Source organism: Nannospalax galili, unplaced genomic scaffold, assembly GCF_000622305.1.
Source record: "Nannospalax galili isolate Female #2095 unplaced genomic scaffold, S.galili_v1.0 scaffold375, whole genome shotgun sequence".
Lineage (NCBI taxonomy): Eukaryota > Metazoa > Chordata > Mammalia > Rodentia > Spalacidae > Nannospalax > Nannospalax galili.
Window position 1 is genome coordinate 613,349 of NW_008337054.1, and position 21,014 is coordinate 634,362.

At 41.7% G+C, this 21,014-nt stretch overlaps 1 protein-coding gene across 1 annotated transcript; it reads right to left on the reverse strand.

Moving 5' to 3' along the window:
• Positions 1 to 16,164: 16,164 nt before the first annotated feature.
• On the reverse strand, positions 16,165 to 19,993 carry Pnrc1 (proline rich nuclear receptor coactivator 1). Its single transcript, XM_008831839.3, has 2 exons — positions 19,338 to 19,993; positions 16,165 to 17,254 (listed from the first exon to the last, which is right to left on the reverse strand). The coding sequence occupies exons 1-2, from the start codon at positions 19,842 to 19,844 to the stop codon at positions 16,814 to 16,816; spliced, it is 948 nt and encodes a 315-aa protein (XP_008830061.1). The 5' UTR covers positions 19,845 to 19,993; the 3' UTR covers positions 16,165 to 16,813.
• Between the last annotated feature and the right edge of the window lie 1,021 nt (positions 19,994 to 21,014).

A 21,014-nucleotide genomic window follows, 5' to 3' on the forward strand; every position in this document is an offset into this window, starting at 1 on the left:
ATTATACTTTCTGAATATATTTTCTCTATTTAATCATAGCAAAATTTATTTCAAAACTACAACTCTGAAGTGTTCCTCTGTAATAAAACAATTTTAAAAAGTATGTGAGACTATTGAAACTTTAAAGGAGAGTCTGAAGTGCTGATGGGACAAATAGTAATTTTTATTTTCTAAATAAATGGGTACATGTCTACATACAGTCATCTTCAGGGATGACTAGGGAGCTGAGGTCATAGATCAGACGTAGCATGCTTGGCTAGCATATATGAAGTCCTGAGTTCAGGCCACAGAAAAAACAACAAAGGAATGGAATGTACATTATGGTGTCTTTACACTCATAAATCATCTCAGTGATGCTTGATTCCTGATCTCAGGCTTTTTTGAGGAGACTTGAACAAATCTGTATTCAGGAGACCAAGGAAATTATTCCACCCAAGTCTAGCTTGGTGAGCCAGTGAATTTAAAGGCTTAGAGAAGCATGGGCAGCTCACAGGCAGCTACCCATGGAAGAAAAGCCCCCTGAGCAATCAATGGCTTATATATTTTTGTGTGCTGCCTTGTGAGCCCTCCTTCCCTTCCATAAGGGAATGTTAGCAACTCTAGTCTTGAGAAGGTCTTGGGTTAATTACAGCTGCTCAGATTTCAAGATGGCAATGCCCATGCCATGCCCAGAAGATAGCGTTCCACAACACACAAGAAAAAAAAAACAAAAAAACAAAAAAAACAAAAAAAACAAAAAAAAAACCAAATACAGTAACATTCCTGAGCATGTTTAGTTCTTTCATTTACAATTATCTTGTTTTTCTATTATAAACCCCAGGCTGCTTAGGAAGATACTGTTTGGTTTGATGGAAAATAGGATGATAATGCCTTGAACTATCTTTTGATCATTACTATGTTCTCGGCAGCAATCTCTTAAGTTTTAAGTTATTCATTCATCTATTTAATCATGTCTACATTATAAGGTAAATATTTTTTCAGATAAGGAAATCAAGATGCAGAAAGATTAGTTCCAGGGGCATACAGCCTAACTGGAAAGCTGAGGAAGGGTTCCACTCAGAGTTCTTCCCTGGATTACTATGCCATGTCTTTTAACAACAGCAGTCTTTAACAGATAGAACCTTAAAACTGCTGGGCGCGATGCCACCTGCCTTTAATCCCAGCACTCCAGAGGCAGAGGCAGATGGATCTCTGTGAGTTCAAGACCAGCCTCATTTACAGAGCAAGTTCCAAGCCAGCCAGTGCTACATAATGAGACCCTGTCACATATAAATGAAACAACAAAAAAAGTAACCTTAAATCTAAGATAACGTTTAAAGGGAAAATAGAAAATTGAACTGGGGAAAAAAAATGCTGGGCAGGGGGAAGGGAGGTGATTCAGATCACCCAATGAGTGAAGTCCTTGCCCTATAAGACTGATGACCTGAATTCAATCTCTTGAACCCACATAAAGACAGAACTGACTCCAAGAAGTTGTCCTCTGACCCCTCTAAGCACACTATGGTGTGTATGTGTACATACACATACACATACACACAAATATATTAAAAAAAATTTTTAAAGAAATACCTATGGATTTTAGTATGGATCAAGATCCCGAGTGAAACCTGGCTGGATACCATGGAAAATTCTCTTCTAAGAATATCTTTATTCTAGGGTTAACTTCATGGAGTGTGTCTTAGGACCAGCCATGGTGGCACATGCCTGTAATAAATACAAGCACTTGGGAGGTTGAGGCAGGATCAAGAGTTCAAGGTCATCCTCAGCGACCCTCAAGAGTTCAAGGCCAGTCTGGGCACATGCGACCCCAATCAAATACAAAAAAATATAAATAAATATACACAGGATTAAGGATATTGGCCTGAATGCACAGTGGCTCCAAGAGCCTTGGAAGGCAGCTAGAAAAGGACAAAATCATTTTTGAGACTAGTCTCTTCCTTCTATAATTTAAGAGCAGAAAATGCCAAATCATTTGAGGAGTGAGGTTAATTTAGTTCACATTTGGAAGAGACCATGGTAAGCCCTTGTTTTGTAAGAAGAAAATTCCCCAAAAAACCACCTACCCAAGACTTGGGGGTTTTTTGTTCACTTGTTTTGAGTACTACTGAGAATGAACCTAGGGCCTTGTATATGTTAGGTGAGAATTCGGCCACTGACTCCCATTAAATTTGGGGAGCATCAGGGTCTCCCTATAGCCCCAGATGGCCTGGAACTTGTTATGTTTACCAGGCTGGCCTTGATCTCATGGAGATTTGCCTGCCTCTGCCTCCCAAGTGCTGGGATTAAAGGTATACACCATCAGGCTCAGTTTAAAGTTTTTTATTTTAAGACAAAGTATTATTAATTTGCCCAGGCTGACTGGACTCTAAATCAGCTGTGTCATCTAGATATGTCATCTTGATCTCCTGCCTCAACTTCAAGAGTTGATGGAATTACAGGCATACACTGCCATATCCAGCCTAGACAGAACCAAACCCAGAACCCAAATGATTCTATGTTAGCAAATAAAGCACATAAAGCTGTAAAACTGGCTTGGGCTGCATAGCAAAACACTGTCTCAAAAATTAAAAAACAACAGCAATAGCAAAATACATCACCACAACAATGACCAGCAAAAATTTGCTTAGGAAATTTGAAGTTCCCCAACATAGGTTTTTGTTTTTGTTTTATTTTCCAGGGGTGGGGGGAGGATTATTTGTTTCCAGTGTTAGGGATTAAACTCAAGGCCTTGCGCATGGTGCTACACAAGCACTCTACCCTGAGTTATACATCTAGTCTTTTGAATTTAAATTAAATCAAACTCTTGTAGGTTGAAAATAAATTTTCAAAATTTTGACTGAGGCCTTTAATCCCAGCACTTGATAGGCACTCAGGAAGCAGAGGCAGGTGGATATATGTGAGTTCAAGGTCAGTCTGGTCTACACAGCAAGTTCAAGGCCAGCTGGAGCTACAAGGAAACCCTGTCTCAAAAAGACCAAAAAAAAAAAAAAAATGTTGACTGAAAAGAAAAAGACAGCAGCCAAGCATAGTGACACATGCCAGGAGTCCTAATACTTGGAAGGCAGAGGCAGGAGGATCATGAGTTTGAGGCCAGCCTGGGTTACATGAGCCTCAAGGGCTGGAAAGATGGCTCAGCAGTTAAGAGCACTGGCTGCTCTTGCAGTGGACCCAGGTTCAGTTCCCAGAACCCACATGGCAGCTAACAACCATTCATAACTCCAGTTCCAAAGGATCTGACGTCCTCTTTTGGCCACGGAGGGGATTGTACAACACAGGTGCACTTAGATACATTCAGGCAAAACACTCATAAAAATAAATCAGTAGAGTAGGGGCTGAGACCTTAGCAGATGGTCTGAGAGTGTTTGCATCTGTCCTTTGCATGGTTTAGGGACTGAGACCTCAGCAGACTGCCTGAGAGTGCCTGATCTGGCCTCTGCCTGGTGTAGGGGCTGAGAAATCAGCAGACCTGCCTAGAGTGCCTGGATCTGGCCTCCTCATGGTGATGAGCTTCCCCAAATCAAGCCTTACCCAATACCCTAATTGGGATTATGTGAGGTCCCTCCCATATTCTCAGGGGTAGAACTCTGCCCTACAGTAGGGTAGGGACTGAGGCCTTACAGACAGTCTGAGAGCGACTGATCTGGCCTCTGCCTGGAGTACAGACTGAGAACTCAGCAGGCTACTTGAGAGTGCCAAAATCAGGCTTCCCCTTAGCAAACTTCCCGAACTGTGCTGTGCCGTGAATACCTACTAGTAGGGGTCCAAACGTTAGAAGGAAGTATGAGTGTACCTGACTGGAGGTTGACTTGGGCTTCTGAGAGAACTCCTAAGCAGCTGATCTGAAGCTATCAGTTCCCTCCAAAATAAAATCTGAAAGAACCTGAAACCTAAACCAACCAGCTGTACATACTGAATAAGAAACCAAGGCACACCAAGAGTACAAAACAGAAACAAACCAGCTCAATAAAAGGTTTGAGTTTCATACCAGAATCACAAATAACAAAAGAAATCCACATGCCAAAATCAAAATGGAAAAATAATATTGTGCTGGATAGCTTTAGTGTCAACTTAACACACCTGGGTTGAGGGAGCCTCAGTTGAGGAATTTCCTCTATTGGACTGGCCTGCGGCCATGTCTGAGGGACATTTTCTTGATGAGTGATGTGGGAGGGCCCAGCCCACTGTGGGTGGTGCCAGCCCTGGGCAGGTGGGCCTGTGTTGCATAAGAAAGCAGGCTGAGCAGGGGCCAGGGGAGCAAGCCAGTAAGCAGCATTCCTCTATGGCCTGTGCTCCAGTTCCTGCCTCCAGGTTCCTGCCCTGAGTTCCTACCTTGGGCTCCTGGATGAACTGTGACCCAGGATATGTAAGCTAAATAAACCCTTTCCTCCCCAAGTTGGTAGTGGTCAGAGTGTTTTGTCACAGCAATGAAGAAACAAACTAGGACAAATATCAAGGAAAAGCAAAACAGCCTGTTCCCACCAAACTCCACCAGTCCTTTGGAAGAGTACTACGAACCCTTCTAGAGATAACCCAGGACACAGAGTTTAAAAGAACACTCATACACATGATCAAGGAATTCAACAAATTTAAAGAATACACAAGCAAATCAAAGAACTAAAAGAATATAGGGGTAGACTTATTGAATTGAATTCACAAAAGAGACAGAAACATTGATGAAAACTCAGGCTGAAATGAAGAAGGAAATGTAAAACTCAATAAGCCAATTTGAAACAACAAGAGAAAGCCTCACCACTAGAATGAGTGAAATGGAAAATAGAATATCAACACTGGAGAATAAAGTTGAAGAATTGGGCCCCTCAAGCAAAGATTATGAAAAAAACTTTTTAAAGCACAGAAATGTAATATGCAGGAGATGTGGGACCCCATGAAAAGACAAAATCTGTGTATCATAGGCATAGAGGAAGGAGAAGAATTTCAGGTTAATGGTATTGACCAGATCTCAAACAGGATTGTAGAAGAGAATTTCCCAAAATTTAAGAAAGACATCCCCATGCAAATACAAGAAGCACATAGAACACGAAACAGACAGGACTAGAAAAGAAACCCTCCATAGCATATCATAGTAAACACACTAAATGCACAGAACAAAGAGAGAATACTGAATGATGCAAAAGAAAAACGACAAGTCACATATAAAGGAAAATCCATCAGAATTACAGCTGACTTATCAATGAAAACTATGAAAGTCAGAAGAGCCTGGACCAAGATATTTCCAGTTCTAAATGACCACAGATGCCAACCCAGATTACTTTACCCAGTCAAAATGTCTATTATAGTTGAAGGGTAAAGAAAAATCTTCCACGACACAAATAGGCTGAAAGAATTAATGTCCACAAAACCAGCCCTTCAAAGAATACTTGTACCAATACAAAGAACAAAGAAAGAACAACTATACACCAGGGACAACAGAAGGAAACTACATGAAGGTATAATTGTGGAAAAGCAAAATTAGACCAAGAATGCAAACAACAATCAAAATGATGGCAACCAATTCACATCTTTCAATAATAACTTTAAATATCAATGGACTGAACTCCCCAGTCAAAAGACACAGGCTAGTTGAATAGATTAAGAAACAAAATCAATCCATCTTGTCTGCAAGAAACCCATCTTCAACTTCACTTCAAGGACAGTCACTACCTTAAGGTGAAAGGATGAAAAAGAGTATTTCAAGCAGGCAACACTAAGAAACAATCAGGGGTTACAATTCTAATAATCTGACAAAACAGACTTCAAACTAAAACTAATCAAAAGAGATAAAGAAGTTCAGTTCATTCTGATCAAGGGAACAATTAACCAGGAATATATTACAATCATGAACATATATGCACCAAACTCTGGTGCACCCAAATTCATAAAAACAACACACCAGGACTTTAAGACACAGATTAACCCCAACTCAGTAATAGTAGGGGACTTTAATGCCCCACTGTCTCCATTAGACAGGTCAACTACACAAAGAATAAACAAAGAGATATCTGAATTAAATGATACCATACATCAAATGGACCTAACAGACATCTTCCAAATATTCCACCCAAGCATCAAAGAATATACTTTCTATTCAGCACCCCATGGAATGTTCTCAAAACTTGACTACACACTGGGACACAAAACAAACCTCATCAAATACAAAAAACAAACAAAAAGAAATAATTCCATGCATTCTATCAGACCACAATGCAGTAAAACTTGAAATCAACAATGGAAGAAGCCCTAGTAACTACATGAAGATGGAGATTAAATATTGAATGATGAGTGGGTGAAAGGAGAAATTAAGAAATAAAAATATTCCTGGAATTCAACAAAAAGGACAATACAACACAAAAAAACCTCTGGGACACTTTAAAAGCAGTCCTAAGAGGGAAGTGTATAGCTCTAAGTGCCTATATTTAAAAAATCAGAAAGAGCACAAATAAATGACTTAACATTACAACTCAAGACTCTCGAAAGGAAATAGAAACAAAGAAAACAATACAAAGAATCAATAAATCTAAGAGCTGGTTCTTTGAAAAGATAAACAAGATAGACAGACCCCTAGCCCAGTTAAACAAAAGAAAGAAAGAGCACCTCCAAATCAACAAAATCAGAGATGAAAGGGGAAATATCATGACACCCAAAAGATCCAGAACAGTATAAGGGAATACTTTTAAAACATATACTCTATTAAATTTGAAAACCTAAAAGAAATGGATGGATATCTAAAATCATGGGAACCATCAAAGTTAAACCAAAAGAGATCAACAGTTTAAACAGACCCAAAACATATAAGGAAATCAAAACAGTAATACAAAATCTCCCAACTAAAAAAAGCCCAGGCCCAGGTGTATTTACAGCAGAATTCTACCAGACATTTAAAGAAGACCTCAAACCAATACTACTTAAATTATTCAGAATGATAGAAACAGAGGGAGAACTCCCAAATTCCTTCTATGAAGCCAGCATCACTCTAATACCCAAATCAGGTAAAGACAGAATCCAAAATAATATATCCTTAATGAATATAGATGCAAAAATTCTCAATAAAATACTTGCAAACCGAATACAGATGTACATCAAAAAGATCATTCACCATGATCAAGGAGACTTTATCCCAGAGATGCAGGGATGGTTCAATATACACAAGTCAATGAATGTCATCAATCATATAAATGGACTCAAAGACAAAAACCACATCGTCATCTCAATAGATGCAGAAAAGGCGTTTGACAAAATTCAACATGCATTCATGATAAAAATTCTAAAGGGAGTCGGAGTAGAGGGAACATACCTCAACATAATTAAAGCTATAGACAACAAACCCACAGCTAACATCATTCTAAATGGAAAAAAAACTGGAGACATTCCCATTAAAATCAAGAGCAGACAAGGATGTCCACTATCTCTGCTCCTTTTCAATACAGTGCTTGAAACTCTTGCTAGAGCAGAAAGAGAAAACAAGGAACTTAAAGGAGCATTAATTTGGAAAAGAGGTCAAACTATCCCTTTTTGCAGATGATCTGATACTATACCTAAAAGATTCCAAAATTCTATCCAAAAAGCTCCTAGAACTGATCAACACTTTCAGTAAAGTGGCAAACTACAAAATAAATCTACAAAAATCAGTAGCCTTTCTAAATACCAATAACAAGCAATCAGAGAAAGAGTACAGAGAAATGCTCCCATTCACAATAGCCTCAAAAAAAAAAAAAAATCTTGGAATAAACCAGACCAAAGACATCAAAGATCTCTACAATGAAAATTTTAAATCTTTAAAGACATTGCAGAAGACGCCAAAAGATGGAAGGACCTCCCATGCACATGGATTGGAAGAATTAATGCTGTGAAAATGACTGTCCTACCAAAAGCAATATTCAATGCAATGCCAATAAAAATCCCCATGACATACTTCACAGAATTATAAAAAAAGCATCCTTAAATTCATATGGAAGCACAAGAGACCCCAGATAGCCAAAGCAACCCTGAGCACAAAGAGTGCTGGAGGGATTACTATACTAGATTTCAAAGTATACTACAGAGCTATAGTCATAAAAACAGCATGGTACTGGCACAAAAATAGACACATAGATCAATGGAACATCACTGAAGACCCAAACCTGAGTATACACAATTTCAGCCACCTGATATTTGACAAAGGTGCCAAGAACACACAATGGAGGAAAGACAGCATCTTCAACAAATGGTGCTGGTAAAACTGGATCTCCACCTGTACAAGAATGAAACTAGACCCTTATCTTTCACCTTTACAAAAGTCAACTCCAAATGTATCAAAGACCTGGAAAGACAACATTGGCAGTAACCTACAAGATATAGGTGTAAGAAAGGACTTTCTAAATTGGACACCAGTTGCTCAGGAATTAAGGTCAAGAATCAACAAATGAGACCTCATTAAACTAAAAAGCTTCTGTATAGCAAAAGAAACAATCAAGAAAGTGAAGAGAAAACTCACAGAGTGGGGAAAAGATCTTCACCAATGAACATCTGGCAGAGGTTTAACATCCAGAATATATAAAGAACTCAAAAAACAAAGAACCAAGAGAACAAATGACCCAATTGAAAGACGGGCTAAAGATCTAAACAGTGTTCTCAAAGGAAGAAATAAAGATGGCTAAGAAACATCTTTAAGTGTTCAACCTCGTTAGTAATTAGGGAAATGCAAATTAAAACCACCTTAAGATTTCACCTTACCCCAGTCAGACTGGCTAAGATGAAGAGAACAAATGCTGGCGAGGATGTTGAGAAAGGGGAACACTCATTCACTGCTGGTGGGACTGCAAACTTGTGCAGCCCCTATGGAAAGCAGTGTGGAGAACTATTGAAAAACTAAAACTAAACCTACCATATGACTCCGTTATACCACTCCTTGGCATATACCCAAAGGACTCATCCTATTGCAGAGATACTTATACAACCATGTTTGTGTTTGTTGCTGCTATTTTCACAATAGCTAAGATATGGAAGCAAGCTAAGTGCCCCTCAGTTGATGAGTGGTTAACAAAAATGCGGTACATTTACAAAATGGAGATCTACCCAGCAGTAAAGAAGAATGAAATAATGAAATTTGTAGGTAAGTGGATAGATCTAGAAACCATTATACTAAGTGAAGTAACACAGACTCAAAAAACCAAAAGACGTGTGTTCTCCTTCACTTGTGGATCCTAGCACCAAATCCTTTTAAGTGAGTGCATATTCTGACATAACTGCAGGAACCAGGAATATGGAAGGGAACCAAGGGGGTAAAGGGAAAGAAGGAACCCCAGAGAGAATAGTAGGAGAGAGGTGTTACTAAGGGAGAAATATGTAAAAAAGGGGGTAGTTAGAGGGGAGCAGGGGAAAGAAGGCTAGACAAAGAACTATGTGAGTAAAGGGGAAGAAGGCGCTCAAGAGAGGTGGGACTATAGCACACAGAAACTATCAAAGGAGAAATGTGAAAATGGGGATATTTTAAACGGGGAGGGCTTGGAGGGAGGATAAGACAGGGTGAGATGGAAGGAGAGATAAACAGTGCCTAGCTAGTATAAAAAAAAAAAAAACCCAGAGGAAATTATATTAGTCCCAAAACCTACTGAAAAATTACACATACAATACCCCTCCATGAGTCTGTGAGTATAGCTGAGGGCTACATAACAAGAAACAATGCTAGACAGGAGAAACCTTCCTTTGAGTTGTTGATCAGGGTGGTCCAACAGACTCCACAAATTACACAGGCTATTGCCACAGTGTTTGATTGCCTCCCAGACCCTATTGTTGAAGACAGGACATACTTTGGACACAGGATTTGGAGCAATGGAGCTGGACCTGACCTGGAAGCCACCTCCCCTGAAGGCTAGTTCTCACAGCTTTGGAGAGTGCTATGCAAGATAAGCTTCAAGGTCTAAAAACCACATCAATGACCAGCACAGCAAAAAGACATTGGTGCAGTAACAGCACTTTTTATCTTGGGAGTAATCAACAGCTGCCTAATTAAAGTCCACTCAATGGGAGGAAACTCATGTCTGGTACTGTAAATCTAAGCAAATACACATAGCTGGAGCAATCATAGATCTTAGAGAAAACCCCAAGGCTCTCATATCCCTAGACAAATGCAATTTCTTACTATATACAAAATATGGATCCTTAAATTTACAGACAAGTATCCCAGCCACCATCCATCAAAATAGCTTCTTTTTCTTTTTCTTTCTTTTTTTTTTTTTTTTTTGGTTTTTTTGAGACAGGGTCTCCCTGTAGCCCCAGCTGTCCTAGAACTCACTATGTAGACCAGGCTGGCCTTGAACTCACAGAGATCCACCTGCGCCTGCCTCCCCAGTAGCTTCTTTTTCAACAGATTATTAGAGTTACACCACTGGTCACACACAGAGATTCTCTGTGAACTGACTAAGCTTAAGTGGAACATCCAGGATGCAACCTCTACACCTAAGACTCATGGAACCTAGAACAAGGGATGAAGAGAACACTAATGCATCTTTCGATTCTCATCAATGAAGTTCCCTCAGGCAACAGAGGGGCAGGAACACAAAAGGCCACAAATGGCCAAAAACGCAGAGAATAAGAGTCAGCAGAGTGTGGGTCCTTGGACAGGGCTCCTATGTCGAGGTCCACCCACCCAGGGCTCAGGGACCATTGCAAAAGAGGGGGCAGAGAGATTGTAAGAGCCAGGGAGGAGGTGCATGACCGTACAGGAACAGTCCTACAGGCACCTGGGACACTTCTCATACAAACCTACAGCAATGGTGTCAGCATGCATAAGACCCATGCAAATTTAGGCAGACAAAAACCCAGCACAGAACTGTGGGAATGAACAGCAAGCCCCAATCGTAGCCAAAGAATCACTGGCAGCTGCTTACTGCTGGGTGAGGAAGAGCTGATCTTCTTGAAGGGAGAGACCCTAGATGGGCTGACTAAACCCCAATGGATGAACTTGCACTGAGGGACATCTTGGGACACTAACTTTACATAACGGGCCTCAATACAAATGACAGATATATGAACTCTGGGGCGGGGGGGTGTGTGTGAAACTATGGGAGGGTGCCAAATGGGAAAGGGGAAGGAGGTATAAAGATGATTTGATGAAATTCACAAAAATTCAATTTAAAAATTTGTTAAAACTAAATCCGGGGCTCAAGAGATGGCTCAGCAGTTAAGAGCACTGACTGCTCGTGCAGAGGACTTGGGTTTGATTCCCAGCACCCACATGACAGCTACAAACTGTCCTTAACTCCAGTTCCAGGGGAATCCAAAGCCCTCTTCTGATCTCCATGGCATTGCATCACACAGGTGCACTCACATATATGCAGGCAATACACTCATACACATAAAATAAATAAATAAATAAATAAATAAATAAATAATTAAATAAATCAAGCCCGGCAAGGTTGTGCATTCCTTTAACCCCAGCACTCAGGAGGTAGAGGCAGGCAGATCTCTGTAAGTTCAAAGCCAGCCTGGTCTACATAGTGAGTTCCAGGCCAGCTGGGGCTACAGGGAGACCCTGTCTCAAAAAGACCAGAAAAATAAATAAATAAATAAATAAACAAACAAACAAAACTTTTTTGAAAAAAATGAAGAATGAATAAATAACATGAATAAATGTGAAAAACAGGTTTTGATGCTTAAAATCCCGAAAAGAAAAGGGGGCAGGGAACACCCACTGTTTTTGTTACTTAAAAGAAAAACTTGGAAATAACCAGGCATAGTGCATGCCTATAATCCAGCACTCAGGAAACAGGAAGGAGGAAGAGGAGCATGAGTTCCAAGCCAGTCTTGGGCTGTACAGTAAGGTTCTGTCATCAACAACAACAAACACCCCATGCCCCTAAATAAAAAGCACCAACCAACTGAATGAAGGTAATCACTCGGCAAAGCAGAACAAACAAAAGCAAAACCCAAGCAGCTAATTACAAGTAATTTGTGCTGACTTAAGTTTGCCTCCTCCATCACCTCATGTAGGAGACATATCCTCCCTTTTGAAAACTATTATGGAACAATTTTCTTTTTGAAACCATACTTAAAATATTTTAGGTATGGCAGTATAATTTATATATTAAATAACACTATAATAGAATTATTTTATATGGTTTTAACCAAGAAAAAAAGGAAAATTTTCAGGTAACAAAACAAATGTAACAAAAAAAAATCACTTTTTCTGAGTCAATGTGGAAAATGTCTTCAGTGGTTAGTCATGTCTAATTCCTATTAATACCTAATGATCAGTGGAATTAAAAAGCTGTTTTCAGTCACTGCCTCAAAGGAATAATATAACACATGCTGGATTCTTACAGAATGCAGAAATGGTTCTTACTACTTCAATATGAAGAAAGTTCGCATATCCTCCCATGAACTATACCAAAAAAACCTTTGTTTTTTAAAATTACTTTCTTCTTTCTAAATATTATGATATACTCACACATGCATTTGTTTATATATGTACAAGTATACATTATGGACTAGGACCCACATATGAGGAAAAAAAATTTTTTCTGAGACTGGGTAACCTCATTTAATATTATACATTTCAGATACCCACATTTTCCTGTGAATTTTCTAATTTCATTTTTTAGAGCTGAATAATATTCCACTGTGGTGTGTGTGTGTGTGTGTGTGTGTGTGTGTGTGTGTGTGTGTGTTTTCATTATCCATCTGTTGGACAGTTAAGTTGGTTCCATTTCCTTGCTACAGTGAATAGAGCAGCAATAAACATGGGGGTGCAAGTGATAGAGATATCATGAGATATACAGTTCTCTAGATTTATGTCCAGGAGTAAGAGAGCTGGATCATATGGTAGCTGTTTTTAACTTTTTGAGGAACTTCCAAACTGACTTCCATAATGCCTATACTAATTTGCACTCTCACCAGCAGTGAATAAGGGTTCCTCTTTCTCCACATCCTCACCAACATTTATTGAATTTCTTGATGACAGCCATTTTGACTGGGGCAAGGTAGTTTAAGTAGTTTTAATTTACATTTTCCTGGTGACAAGGGATATTGAACACTTTTAAAATCACTTTTTCTAAGTGAAATAGTTGTTAGCTGGGGCTGGAGAGATGGCTCAGTGTTTAAGAGCAATGGCTGCTCTGGCAGACAATGCAAGTTTGGTTCCCAGCACCCATTTGGTGGCTAACAACCTTCTGTAACTCCAGTTTCAGGGCATTGGACACCCTCTTCTGATCCCCATGGGCATTTCATGACACAGGTACACTTACTTAAATGCAGGCAATACACTCATACACAGAAAATAAAAGTAAATAAAAAGCTAAAAAATAGTTGGTCATTTTATTTCTCTGAAAACTCTATTCATTAGCCCGTAATTTCTGCAGTTTTTTGTAAATTCTGGTTATTAGCGCCTTGTCTGAAGTATAAGTAGTAAAGATTTCCTCCCATTCTGTGGACTGTGTGCTCTGCCGATAGCATCCTTCACTATGCAGAAACATTTTAAATTTTATGTATTTCCATCTGTTGAGATTTGGGGCTAATTCCTGTGCTGTTAATGTGTTCAGTAAGTTCTTGCCTACCCAAATGTCCTAAAGTAGTCCCTATATTTTCATCTAGGAGTTTCAGGTTTTAAAGTCTTCAATCCATTTTGAATTGATTTTTGTTTAAGGTGAATGTTGCGAATCTAATTTCATTCTTCTGCAGGTGGAAATCCATCTATTATGGGACAATTTTAGGGCATTTCTGAAAAGATTTATGGATTCACATTTAAGTATTCTGTTTTTATTGGTCATATTTGAAATTATCATATTGGGAGCTGGGGATGTATCTCAGCTGATAGGGTTCTTGCCTACCAGGCAGGAGGCCCTGGGTTTGATCTCCAGCACAGTACAAACCAAGCATGGTGGTGCACAAGTGCACTTAAGGGGTAGAGGCAGAAAAATCAGTTCAAGGTCATCCTCAGCCACATAGCAAATTCAAGGCCAGCTTCAACTACATGAAATCATCTAAAAAAACCAGCCAACCAACCAAACAAAAAAAATCCCACAAAAACCCATGAAGTTATCATGGAAATTAAAAGGTAGCAGGTACGTCCAAAGAATATGGCAGGGATCTAATGCCTCTGTGTGGAGACAGCAACCTGCAGGCAACAGAACACTAATGGAATGTGGTAACATGAGGAAACTATCTCATTAGACATTTGGGACAGGTTTAAATAATGACTGGGCAAAGAAATCAGTGCCCCTCTTTAAAGCGCCTGCTTTACTCTGATATAAAAATTGGATCATGTACCTTTTCATATTAAACTTTTTGTAAACTTTCTATAACAGTAAAAAATAAAACCATAGAGCAGTTTCAATTTCAAATCTTTGAGAATACTTTAACCCTTCTTTTCAGTAGGTAAGGATTTTGAACTATGGTGGTTTTATTTTTTATGATTATTATAAATGTGTGTATGTGATGAGTTCTATGGTGCACATGTGGTCAGGGAACAACTTTTGGGAGTCAGTTTTCTCCCTTCACCTCTAGGTAGGTTCCAGGTACCAAATGTACTCTGCCAGGTTTCATGGCATGTGCTTTTACCCACTGCCCCACCTTGCAGACCCTGGATTTTGTGTTTAATTTTTTGTAGTCTCACATAGCTCAGGCTGGCCTGAAACTTCTGATCCTCCTGCCTCCAACTGCTAAGTGTTGGGATTACACTTGTGTACTACCATGCTGGCTATGGTCTGATTTAAAAAAATTTTATTTTTATGTGTATGAGTGTATTTCCTGCATGTATATAAGGGCACCTGTATCATGCAATGCCCAAAGAGAGTGGAAGAGGGTGCCTGATCTTCTGGAACTGGAGTTACAGACTATTGTTAGTGACCATGTGGGTTCTGTGAATCAAACTCTGGTCCTCTGCCAGAGCAGCCAGTGGTCTTAACTGCTGAGCCATCTCTCCAGTCCCTGTGGTCTGAATTTTTAGAAGTTTTTCCCACCTAAAGGAAGAAATCTGCACTGTGAACAAGCATGTTGGCTTGCCAGTCGCTTTGTCTCTTCAAACCCTTGCTTAAACCCTGACTCAAAACTTATCTACTATAAATGGCATGCCAGTACACATGTATAACCTCAACACCTGAGGCTTAGGAAGAGAATCTGTTTGAGGCCAACCTGGGCTACATAAAGAGATGTGACACTCTCTTCTGGCCTCCCTAGACATGTGACAGGGCTAGAAATAATTCAGTGGTTAAGAGTAGTTGCTTCTCTTCCAAAGGACTTTGGTTCCTCTGGTTCCCAGCACTCAGGCTCACAATTTGTAACTCCAGGTCCAAGGGATCTGGCACTCTTCAGGCTTCCACAGGCGTGTGTGTGTACACACACACACACACACACACACACACACACACACACACACACTTTTATAAAAAGGGGTACAAATCAAATGGTAAACAGTTCATATATCCTAAACCAGGTGTGGTGAAGACATGCCTGTAATCCAACTCCTTGAGACTATTAGGCAGGAAGATCACAAGGTCCAGGCCTGCCTGGGATAAAAGTCAAGTTCAAGGACAGCCAGGGCAACTTAAAAAGACCCGGTCTCAAAATAAAAATGAAAAGTATAGATTCTAGGGTTGGGATACAGTTCAGTTGGTAGAATGCTTGTTTTGATCCCCAGCAAGACAAACTAGGTAATAGTGGTGTATACCTATAATCCCAGCATTAGGCCAAGGTGTCACCAAGTTCAAGTCTGTGCTACATGAGATCCTGCCAGTGTATATAAACACACTCATGTAATATAAACACAATACATGTATATAAACACACTCATCTTTTTTTTTCCTAATTATATAACCAGCTTCACTTGTATCCTTTTTTTTTTTTTTTTTTTTTGAGACAGGATCCCTGGTTTGGTACCACACTATTTCTATTTGTAAGATGGTTAATTCTTGGCCAAGCAGAGTGGTGTATGCCTTTAATCCCAGCACTCAAGAGGCAGAGGAAGTGGCAGGTGGATGGAGGCCAGCCTGGTCTACTCTTCAACAGTGAGTTCCAGGCCAGCTAGGACTACAGAGAGACCCTGTCTCATTAATTCTAAATTTGTAGGATATATTTAGTATAGTCAAAGACTTGTATAAAGACAGTAAAATGAAAGGTTGTAAAGACCAACTGCAGTTATCTGCTCACATTCAAACTATAGAAACAGTCACACACAAAAAGCAAAGACTAGTGTAAAAGGGGAGGCCAAATTATTATTATTACTTTAAAATTTGATTACAACCAATTTTGTTGGCATTAAATAAGAGGTATTTTAAATTTTAGTAATGGCTATATACCAGTAACCAGAAACCGAGTTTGGTAAAAATGGGAATAGTTTTCTAATAGTTACAGATCATTTTAGAGAAACAGACAAATCTCACGTTCACAATGATTGTGCCACAGATTTAGACTTCAGTAGTGCATTAGTAAATTGTTCACATTTAGATCTTCACTTTGAGATTTGAAAGCTATTTCTTAAAAAAAAAAAAAATTCTCAGTACCTGTGCAAATAAACCAGTCTTCCATGTATGTGCCTTAGCATCCACTTAAAATTTCTCCACTGTATATATACAAAACACCCACCATGTTGGCAGGGCAAATACATACTTTCATAACAAAACTATAATGTACCTCTCAAGTATGAACAATATACACATAATACATGGTATACAGTATTTACAAAATATAAAATATAGTACAAGCTATTTGTATGGAACTGTAAGCTCATCTTTTGTATCTGAATGCTGCAACATGGCAAATTTCCATTACTGTTATCAATTTCCTTTCAGAGTCCAGGGGTTTGGGAAAAACTATGTTTAGCATACATACCAAAACCTAAAATCTAAGTCTGAACTTTTAGGAGCGTTTTTAAGTGCACTGCCATCAGCTCCTTGTTTTGGTTGGAATTTTCATCGGTGCTTCCCATCCAGTGACTCGGAGGCTTTGGAAGAACACTAGGAGAAGGTGGATCACTAAATTTTGCCCCAGCATAATTTTCCTTTTGGCTCACTTCAGTTAGAAACCCTGATTTCTTCCAATGAATGTTTTTAATGTTCTCGGTGTTTTTAAAAGGCTTATTTTCTTGCTTTTGAATTCTATCAGGTGAAGCAGAATCCTGCCAAAAGTTGTCATTCCTTTTTGCAGAGGTGATCTTGGTTAGTGGCAAGTTATATTTGCTTTTCTGTCTGTTTATCTTTGGTTGTTCACACAAGTGTATACCATGCACAAGCTGGCCATGGGGAAGGACAATCTTCTCTGATTTTCCCATCTTTGATTTAAAAACCTATAAAGATAAGGAACACAAATAAATATCGTTTCAAGATAAAGTTATAAACCTTACATCAAACATATATTTTACATATTTTCTCTCAAATTTCATTCAGTTTTGATTAAATACTTGGTGCTGCTTGTACTTGTCACTAGGTGTCCAAATATACACATGCCTTTTATTTTGTTTGCTACTGAAAACAAATCAATGCTGTTAGTCACCAGTATACAAAAGCTGGAGTAAATCCTAAAATGTCACTTAAAAAACTCAAAGCAAAGCTGGGCATGGCAGCACACACCTTTAATGCCAGCACACATCTTTAATGCCAGCACTCAGGAGGCAGAGAAAGTAGATCTCTGTGAGACTGAGACCAGTCTAGTCTACATAGCAAGTTCCAGACCAGCTATAGCTGTAGGAAGACCCTATCTCAAATAGACAAAACACAAAACGTCAAGTTCACCTTTTATAACTGTAATAAGAGGGGGTGGGGGAACGCTTGTCTCTGCCTGTTACTTTTAGTTCAACAGCATCAAGAAAGGTTCTGCATTGGGCAGGCCTGTAATCCTAGCCCTGGGAATGACAGAGGAAGATCACAAATTCACTTGCCAGCCAGAGCTACAAGGTCAATATTGTAACCATGCTCCACCCCACCCCTCCCTCAACAAAACCCAGGCAACCTTTTTCTCAATCTAGTAACTTTCCTAACCAAAGTGGAATCTACAGAAGTTTGCATTAGATTAAAAGTACACCGCTAGACCACTGTCCTTCAACACTTGCATCACGGTTAAGGACACAAAACAGCAAGCTTTTACACACCAAAAGGGAAGCACTCCAGCACACCCCTTGTTCTGAACTCTGGCCTTGAAGCAAGGTAACACCAAAAAAGCAAAACAAGTACCTCCCTCTTAGATTAGCATTAATATGTCAAGAGTCCTGTAATTTTTAAATTTATAATATAACCAGGTGTGTGTGTGTGTGTGGTGCATGTATGTCATCTCAGAACCTGGGAGGTGGAGGCAGGAGGATCAGTTCACCATTCTCAGATACAATACTGAGTACTAGGCCTGTATTGGCTACATCAGTGCATGTCTAAAAAACTAAATAAAAATTAAAAAACCCCTTAGTATCCAAAAATGTATTTCCTCTTCTCTTTATGGGTACAGTTTGATACAAGTACAAATCTCAGTTTAATTTTCTTTAATCAAAAGACTATTACTTTCATGCCAAAGGGTAAAACTTTGAAATTGTACGATTTTGAGATTACTCTCAGATCCTTTTTTTTGTTCTTTTTTGAGACAGGGTCCCCAGCTGGCCTGGAGCTCGCTATGTAGACCAAGCAGGCAGGCCTTGAACTCAGAGATCCGCCAGCCTCTGCCTCCCGAGTACTGGGGATTAAAGGCGTGCGCCACCACGCCCGGGTCCGTCTGACTTTTTATCCACATTATCCAAATCTAATCAGTTGGTGTAGGACCTTTGGTAACTTTTTGGTTTTTGTCTACATAACCCAGGCTTATCCTCAAACTCACGAGATCCTGCCACCACCTCCAGTGCAGATTAGGGGCGTGAGCACCACACCCAGCCTTTCTAAAACTTTCGGGCACAAGTAACGAAATTCCCGCCAGCGGGGCGTGGTGAGGTTCGCGGCCTCGCCAGCAGCTGGGAGGCCAAGCTGGAGAGTTCCAGAAGAGCCCAGACCATTCCGTGGGAACCAGTACCTTCTAACAGGCCCGGCCGACCCGAAGGGTCTGACCATCCACCCGACGGCCAGGGCACCCCACTGCGCAACCCTCCTCTAGGCGAAGGGCTCCGCCGCGCCCCCACCATGAGCGCCCCAGCGCCCCGCACGTAGCGCGCTGACGTCAGCCCTCCCGCGAGCAGGCCCGCGCCCCGAACACCGAAACCCCCTGGAGCGCCGCCAGCCATCTAAATCCGGGCTGTTGCTGGGGCGCAGCCGCGGCTCTCATTGGCTGGCTGCCGGGAGCCAATCAGCGGCGCCAGCACAGGCCGCCCTGCCCCCTCTTCCGCCCAGCAGGGCTGAGAGGGCGTCACGGAAACTTCCCTCCCGAGTAAACAGCCCCCCGCCCGGCCCGCGGCCTACCTCCTTTCTAAGCGGAGCCTGAGCCGGCGGCGCGGGCCACCCCGGGCTCGCTCCTGCCGGCCGGACTGCGGCCGCGGGGTCCGGAGCCGAGGCGGCGGCGCAGCCCGGATCCTCCGGCGCTGCGCTCGGGCTGCGGCCGCCCTCCAGGCTCGGCCGGTGCTGCTGGAACTGGTGGAAGCGGCTGGGGAACTGCCCCGCCGGGCTGGTGCGCACCTTCTTCTTGCGCCGCTTCTTGGGTGCCGCCCGCTGGGCTCCCGCCGGGGCCGGGTTACAGCCGGGCAGCGCGGTCGGTCCGAGGCCGGCCACCTGGCAGGGGCTATCCCCTGCGAGGAAGTGCGGCAGGAAGAGCGACGGCGGCAGCACGCGCGGGTCCGCCAGGCGCGGCAAGGGCGGCGGGGCCGGGCTCACCATCGGGAGGGCCCCGAGGAAGCCGCGGGCGGAAAAGCCGAGCGGTGCCAGACGGCCGCCCAGAGCGAGCTCCCGCTGCGGGACGGAGACGACAGTCATGGCGCGGGGCGGCTGCTCGGCAGGCTGGGAGAAGCGGAACCCGAGGTCACGGGAAGGCGGCTGCTGCGAGCAGGCTCCGCGCGCAGACCGTAATTCGGACGAGGCGGCGCAGCAACAAATAGCACCGGCCGCGGTTCCGAGTGTTGTTATCGGAAGCCCCGCCCCATGTCCGCCCTCCTCCTTAAGGAGACCCAATCCGAGTGCGTCAGGAAGGCCCCGCCTTCCAGTTTGGGGCGAGACACAAACAAGCAGCCAGCTGCAGCCCGGCACAAAGAGCGCGCACTGCGCAGGCGTGGCCAAGCGCTCTGGCTGCGTCGGCGCGGTGAACAATGAAGTTAGATTTCGGCCCCACCTCCTCGGTTGCTCCACTTCCCCCGCTGCTCTTCTCTGTAAGGTCTTTGGGGTGACTGAGCGAAGAGGGGGTGGTGGAAGAGTTAGGCAGCGTCCGGGACTCGGATACTTCTTAATTCCTGACCTTATTAACGTACCTTTTCAAAGTTATTTTAAGCCCAAGAAAATATTTTTAAGATTTCGGAGAACAGTAAGGATACCTTCAGCAGTAGTGAAGATCTGCTTTGGCTACGTGTTTTCATTTACTTGATTTTGTGACGCGTCTTACTAACCCTGGTGATGAAAGTAAAAATTAAAGGGCTTACTGGCCGATTCCTTAATTAACAAAAAGTTCTCTGAAAGCCCATAAATGGTCATTAGAATTTTTACACCTTTCAGAGAGAGCTCAGGCTTTGGGGTTACTGCACTGCCTCTGATACTAGAGACTGCTGTAAACGCTAGGCCTTTGTCGTGCCAAGGGAGAAAAAGTAACAGCCCTGCCACACAGTTTTGTTAGCTAACTGGGCTAATAGAACCCTCTCTTTTCCACACAGACTTGTACTGTATGAAACAGAACTATGAAATAGTTCTCTGAACTATTTTAATATTTATTTGGTCTTACTGAGACGGGTTTTCCCTATAGCCCCAGCTGGCCTCGAATCCACAGAGATCCCTGTGCCTCTGCCTCATGAGTGCTGGGATTAAAGGCGTGTACCACTATGCCTAGTCTAATATTTTATGTGTAGGAGTGTATTGCCTGCATGTGTGTAAGTGCATCCGTGTCATGCAATGCCTGTGGAGGTCAGAAGGAGTGGAATCCCCTAGTCCCCTGGAGCTGGA

Excerpts from the sequence above, each read along its gene's own strand:
- Pnrc1 (XM_008831839.3), bottom strand. The coding sequence starts at position 19,844 with ATGACTGTCGTCTCCGTCCCGCAGCGGGAGCTCGCTCTGGGCGGCCGT. Across the intron at positions 17,255-19,337 it reads AGGCTCCGCTTAGAAAGGAG|GTTTTTAAATCAAAGATGGG; the intron begins GTAGGCCGCGGG and ends TTATCTTTATAG.